The 7,256-nt window shown below is 37.7% G+C and overlaps 1 protein-coding gene across 1 annotated transcript; it reads left to right on the top strand.

The window, feature by feature from the left end:
- Positions 1 to 2,581: 2,581 nt before the first annotated feature.
- LOC145577729 (protein FAR1-RELATED SEQUENCE 4-like) lies at positions 2,582 to 4,401 on the top strand. The gene is made up of 3 exons (XM_081635187.1): positions 2,582 to 2,706; positions 2,767 to 3,313; positions 4,279 to 4,401. Exons 1-3 carry the CDS (start codon positions 2,582 to 2,584, stop codon positions 4,399 to 4,401), a joined length of 795 nt encoding a protein of 264 aa, XP_081491313.1.
- The last annotated feature ends 2,855 nt before the right edge of the window (positions 4,402 to 7,256 follow it).

Below are 7,256 nucleotides of genomic sequence, written 5' to 3'. Positions count from 1 at the left end.
TCAATTATGATCATCAAACAAAACACACATGCTATTCTTAAATCTTAATTCCTATTAATATAAAATTAACAAAATTGCATGCGTAATTATAGCTAGTATTCTTAATTTTAATTTGTTAGTCAATGACGCTACTAAATCTTGTAGGATGTTTATTATAATCACAACGAGTTTAGTGACGAGCAGAGTAAACATTTTTTGTATTGATAATTGATAACTCTATGGTATAGTAGGATCTTACTCCCTCCATAATTTAAAATCTTTCCATTTACGCTTTGCATGGTGTTTAATGTACAACTTTAGTCATAAATATCTATAATTTCGTATTGATACTACTTTGTATAATTTATGAAAAATGATACAATTATGAAAATACTCTCTCCGTCCCTTTTTTACATTACTGCTTTTCTTTTTGGGTATTTTAAAATTACATTCCTACTATCCTTTTTTAGTAAGTAAATTTTTACTAAATATCCCAAATTATCCCTACTTTTCAGTTTTGTAATTAATGCTTTCTCTATTTTCTCACTCTTATTTTCTCACTCCTCCTTCATTCAGACTTTAAAAAATTCAGAATCCATGTGCATCAATTTAAATAAATATAAATGGTTTTTTTTTTCCACCAAAAAATGTTATTGGTCATTTTTCTTTTCAAAGGATTGATGACATGTGCATTATTAAACATTATTCTATTTTTGTTTTACTCAAAGACATCAATTAATGTCTTATAATTCCCATTCTACTTTGTTTTATTTTTTTTGTTTTATTTCAAGTTTCTTAATTCCCGTGTAATTTTACAAATAGGAATGTAAAAAAAGGATGAAAGGAGTACAAATTGCAATAAATCTAGCAATATCCCACGTGATAAATTATTTTCCTTACGTACTACTTCGTAGAAATTACAAAATAAAGTGACTACAAGAATATTAAATGGAAAGCAAAAAAAAAAAAGCTACAGAGTACTTAGGATCGATTGATGGTTGATACATGGAAGGTTGGTTGTCTAAATTACTTGTTATCTTTAAACGTATCCCTGTATTAATTATTCAACTTCACTCGAAATACAATAATATTAATTAATTGTGGTGATGTGAATGACATTATTGTCCGTTATAATTCTTTTTCGCCTTTTTGGTCCCCAAAAAAAGGAAAAAATGAAGAAAATAAAAACAGCACCTTTGGTGATTCTCTCTTCATGACTACTCGAGTTCGAAAGTAGGGAAAACTATAGGCGCATATTCCCTATTTACAAAGTCTCTTCATGACTACTCGAGTTCGAAAGTAGGGAAAACTATAGGCGCATATTCCCTATTTACAAACTTTGTAAATAGAATGGCATATTTGATAATAAGTGGAACTTTGTGTAAGTTGTGTGGGGTCTGAAAGTGCCACTTGGGATTAAAAACCAATGGGACTTAGAGCAAAATAACGGGGAGTGAATTTCGAAGCGGGAAACTAAAAATTCACCCACTCCCCACAAAAGTTACTTTTTGCATAAAGTTATTAAAAATAGTTTGAGGAAGACTCAAGCAACTCAGCTTCAATGGCGTCCTATTCCGCCATGAACACCAAATCGGAAACGATTCTTATAGCTAGCTAAAGCCAAAATTCCAGTTATTTTGTGAATCCGAACTACATTTTGACAATGCAAAATCGGTTAGTTGATATATTGGGAGTTGACTTAGCGGAAGCATTGTGAGAAGAAGAAGGCCATGGCTGCGCAAGGAGGGAGTTGCGGTTTGATAGTGAGAATGTAAGTGTTCGAAATCTCTATGTAGCTCGATATGTTGTGCATGAGGTATTTGTTTTACTTAGCAATTAGTAATGCATGAATTATGGGAATAAACACAGTACAATTGAATTAGCTGAAAAAGTTAGGGTTTTTTTTGGTGCATTTCAATTATTGGTATCGTTTGAAGTTATAGTTGTTGATAGTGAATGTGACAGTGCTTAAATTAGTTGGCATATTATTTAAATGTTTCCCATTTTTGGAGCAATTGATGTTGGTATTGTTAGATTGTTGATTGAAACCCGATTAATTGAGGTGGGTGTGGTTAATTTGTGTTGTGTATCTTGAATTTGGGAGTAGGTTGAAATTAATATTAAGAGTTGTCTTAAAATTTTGAAACTGAAACGATACTTGGAAAATGGTTGTTCTGTTATGAAGGTTTATGTAGGCATGAAATTGATATGTGTAATTTAGATTTTGTTCTCTCTTAGTTGTGGTGGTGTTGTGTATATGATTGTATTATGTGTGTCATTGTTATAGGGGGGTGTTGGTGGTCATGATGATGATGATGATGATGTATATGGTAATGAGGAGGTATTTGAGAGTGAGCATGGGTATGGAGAAGGGGATGAGGAGGAAAATGAACAAGGATCAGAAGATGATGGAGAGTAATGGGGGTCTGATAGTGAGGGAGAGGAATGTGGGTCAGATTCTGAGGAAGTAGAAGAGGTGGAAGGAGTTGAAGAAGGAGGTGTAGGGGCAGGAAGTTCTACTTTCATAACACCGAAGAAGAAAACCGTACTAGTTAGCATTGTATTTGGTGTGGAAGAGGAAGTACCAGCCCCGACTTTGGGTATGGTATTTGGTAGTTGGGATGAGGTTGATAATTATTTTTGGAGGTATGCTAGGCAAAAGGGGTTTGGTATAGTGAGGGCTGTTGCTGGGTTTGCCAAGGTGAAGAATGAATTGGGGGATGGAACGTATTGTAAGCAGAAAAGGAATGCTAAGTGGACTTGCGACTGATACGGAAGACCCTCCAGGAAGCGTAAAGTGGATGCACTTAAGGAAGGGTTGTTGCAAGATGAAGAAACAGTTGTGAAACGGAAGACTAAAAAGTGCGGGTGTGAGGTCGAGTTGTATACTAGTGTTGATGAGGAAGGGAATTGGGTTGTTCGAAGGCTACACTTGGAGCACAAAGGTCACATAGTTACACTGGGAAAGGCAAAGGATGTAACAATGTTCAGGAAGCATAAGTTAGAGGCGAAAAATGGACACTTGGTGAACCGGGTGTGTAATGCAAAGAACTCTAGGGTGAAAGTAACGCAGATGTATAGTTATTTTGCATGGGAGAAGAACGGGGTGGATGAGATGTCATTTACGCAGAAAGACTTGGAGAATGCAGTGGTTGAGAAACAAAGACTGGAGCTTACTGAGGGTGATGCGAATGGAATGATAGACTACTTCAACAAAATGAGTGCAGACAATCAAAATTTTTTCCATCTTTGTAGGTTTGGGAAGGACGATGCGTTAGATGTTGTTTGGGTAGATGCGAGGAGTAGGGCTGCGTATGAGGAGTTTGGAGATGTGGTCTGCTTTGACAGTACATACCTAACGAACAAATTTCACCTTCTCTTTGCAGTGTTTGTCGGTGTGAATCACCACGGGTAGAGTATACAATTTGGCTATGCATTGATCTCTCGGGAGACGGCAGATACTTACGAGTGGGTGTTGAGGACATGGCTACATTGCATGGGAGGCAAAGCTCCAATGTCGATCCTGACGGATCAAGATCCAGCTATTAGGAAAGCATCATAGGTGGTGCATTTGGCACATCCTTCAGAAGTTTGGAAAGTACGTGGGTGAGCATGAACAGTATGATGCTTTGAAGGATGAGTTTGAGAATATCATCTACAGTAGTTTAGATGCCGAAGAATTTGTAGATCATTGGACTAACGCAGTGGACTATTATAAACTACAAGAAAACAGTTGGCTTGAAGGTAAGGTTAATCAGCTTTATGTTATTTGTTTTTATTGCTTTGGTATATGGTTGATGGTTTTGATCTACCCTAAATCTGGTTGTGGACTACATTTGAGATTGGTTACTATTCTTGCATTTTGGGTGTGTAGTCCATGTCATGATATGAATGAAGCACTGAAACAGGGACTGTGATTTAGTGTGCAACATGGTTGAAGCACTTCTGGTGTTGTGGTGTTGACTGTATATGTTTTATTATGTACCACTGTATGTACTGGTTACACTTTTTAATACATCAGGTGGAATTTATTTTGTACCACTAAATGTGTTGGTGGCTTAGGCTATTCTCTATTATGTGTATTTTGTATGAAAGGTACTGATTTCATCTTTGTATATGATACATGCAGGTCTATTTGAGGAAAGGTAGATGTGGATCCTAGCCTATTTGAAACATTTGTTCTGGGCTGGGATGAAAACAACACAACGTTTGGAAAGCTTCAATCATTTCTTCAAAGGTTATGTTGACTAGAACACAACCTTATCTGAGTTTATGCTTCACTACTGTAATGCTATGCAGATAAGGGCTGAGTCCGAAAGAGTTGCTGACTCGAACACGATCCGCTATGTGAGGCATTTAATGACGGATTTCCTTGTGGAGGAAGTGTTCCAGAAGTGCCATACAGACGCAAAGTTCAAATAAGTTCAGCGGAAGTTTCGAGTTGATGAACAGGAGAAGGCCATAATACATCTCCATCACCATTCTCCTCCAGGGCTTCTTAATTAAGAAAAGGAAAATATGAGGTGACCTCATTAAAGAGAACATTCAAGGATACATCGAGTCTCTTGGATTTCACGTCATAGCATCTATCTATATTCGGACTGAGCATATCCAAAAAAGACACAAGTGCTTGCCTTGAGGACAATTTCTCTCTTAACTGCGCAAGAATATGAACAAAACACCAAGATGTTGTATGTGCGTTGTGTAGATCAAATAGAAATTGGAGATAGTGTGATTGAGTTTACAATGGAGGACTGTGTTTGGATCAAGCCAAAATATGCAAAGAAAGAGTATGTGACAAAGGTTCGGAGATGCTATAGGCTTTTGTTTGATAGAACCACATATGAAGCAACTTGTGATTGTAAACACCTTGAGTGTCATGGAATCATTTGTCGGCATATGATTATGGCGTATGACCTTAGTGGTGTTGGAATTGTTCCTGAGAAATATATTCTTCGTCTTTGGAGAAAGGACGTTCAACGGAAACACACACGAGTAAAAGTAGCTTACCATGATCCACTTAAAACCGAAGAGGTGAGGCAGTATCACAAACTTATGGGGAGTTATGAACCAATTTCCTCAAAGGCGTCTGCTTGTATTGAAGCCGTTCAGGCTATGTCAGAGATGCTGCAACTAATGGACCTGAGAGTGGATGAAGTGTTGGTAATGGTTGCCAAAAAGGAGGAACAGGCAGCGAAGGCCAATGTAGACGCTGTTCAAGATGAAGGTGGTGAAGGTATTGCTGGGACCCCTTCTTCCGTGGCGCAGAACAAGGTGTCTGATCCCACAACTATGCCAGTGACAGGTGGATCCGGTCTGCCAAACACCACCACTCCAGTAAGTGGTTTCCAAGGCAGTTGTGAAGCATCTTCCCCAGGTAGGACTAAAGATCCACCATTACTGAAGAAGAAGGCCCACCGTACTAAAAAATTCGAGGTACCCATCATGCACAGAAAAAAAAGGCAAATAAAAAGCTGCAAGGGCCAGAAATACTGCCAAGAAACAAGTTACCCAAACCTAAACCAGTGTATCATTGTTAACGAATGAATATATGCGGTCGGTTGGAGGTATACAATTGAGGGATTTGGATGGTTCTGTCGGTTAATTTACTGCTGTAAGGGGAAGAAACTCTGGTGGGGGGTGTTAGCTAGTCTACTTGGTTTGACTCTTGGTACAGGAAGGTCCAATCCGAATTAGAGTCTTGTAAGCTGTATCTAGTAACCTAGTGGTACATATTGAAAAGGAACAAATGTACCATTTGTTGAGATAAAGTACCAGTTTAGTTTTGAAATTAGGTTGATTTGTAAGTTAGGTAATGTATTTTGCTAAGGTATCCATAGCCAATGGTACAACATTCATCATATAATGTACTATAAAAAAGGCTAAGGCGTAGTTTGTGTTCCGGGTGGTACAGACAACGTAATGGAATTGAAAAAAGATAAAAATCAGGAATTGGAAAATTACATCGAGTTGTAATGAAATTACGTAGAAAAGTATAAACAGTGGAAGTAAATTAACTTATTAAAAAACAAAAATTGTAGTAATAAACACAACCATAGGATACTTCATTATAATTATAATGACCATCATCATACTTAAAGATATTCACACATAATCGAACTTAATAGTCCAAAATATGACTGAATTGTTCAAAACAGAAGCAAAATTAAAACAAACCGTTCAAAAGTAGCATGATTAAACAGAAGCAAAACTAAAACAAACTGTTCAAAAGTACCATGATCAAATCATACATAACACTGGATTACATTACTTAACCTCCATCAGTTGAGTTTTTCAATGGTTGAAGTTGAGTGACCGTATTCACCGGATTGCTGGCCAGAAACCTCTAGAGACCACCAATCACGGACATGGTACGGAGCATAGGGAACGGTGTCTTTGGGGCTGTCGGGACTCCTCTGCTTTATTTGCCGCTACCTCCGTCTAGGCCTGTTTGGTGCCACAACCTCCACTGGCGATTACACTCCTTCCCCACCAGCACCTGTGGCTCCTTATCCAGCACCAGTGGCCGCTTGTCCTGGACCATCTCCATTTGCTGCTTGCCCTGCTGCACCACCATGACTAGAAACCCTCTTGATAGACTCCGACTTCGGGCCCTTCGTGGGTCTCTTCCTAGCCCCCATAAGCGGACTTTCGGTCACCCTTGTGCTCTGTGCGACATTGCTCTGTGTCTTTTCATTGCGAATGTGAGAAATAACCGTAGAAACATCATTCAACTAAGAATGCAAGGTATTGCATATGAACTGATGGTTGTTTAATTTCTCTCTTAACATCTCCTCCTTCAACTCAAGGAATTGTAACTCTGAGTATTTGGGTGGATCTTTCTCTGTTTTTTATACCATTGGTTGTTTGCCTTTGCTTTGTTTCAACATTTTTGGAATTAAAGAAAGTAAAAAAAATTTGGAACCCCGGAAATAAAATGGGTGAAATCTGAGAAGAAGAGGACAGGAAAAGAGAAAGAAATGTGAGAAAGAGAAACAAATTAGGAGAAGTTATATGATCATGGGAGAAGTTATATGATGATGGAAGTTTAGTAAATATAGTGTAAGGAGAAGTTATATGATCATGGGATAATCTGTCAATTCCCTCTTTCATTTTTTTTTTTGTTTTTATTTTTCGAAAACTCAACTCCCTCTTTCATTCTTCCTCTTTCTTCGTGCCATTTTAATAACTGTAATAGTTTATAATTATGAACCCATGATCTTATGAATTCTCCCCTGTTCACGATCATTTCCTATATAATGTACCATTGAACGTAA

This window comes from Chenopodium album, chromosome 14 (assembly GCF_948465745.1).
Source record: "Chenopodium album chromosome 14, dcCheAlbu1.1, whole genome shotgun sequence".
NCBI lineage: Eukaryota > Viridiplantae > Streptophyta > Magnoliopsida > Caryophyllales > Amaranthaceae > Chenopodium > Chenopodium album.
The sequence above is the reverse complement of the archived record's forward strand: the minus strand, read 5'-3'. Positions and strand labels throughout refer to the sequence as shown.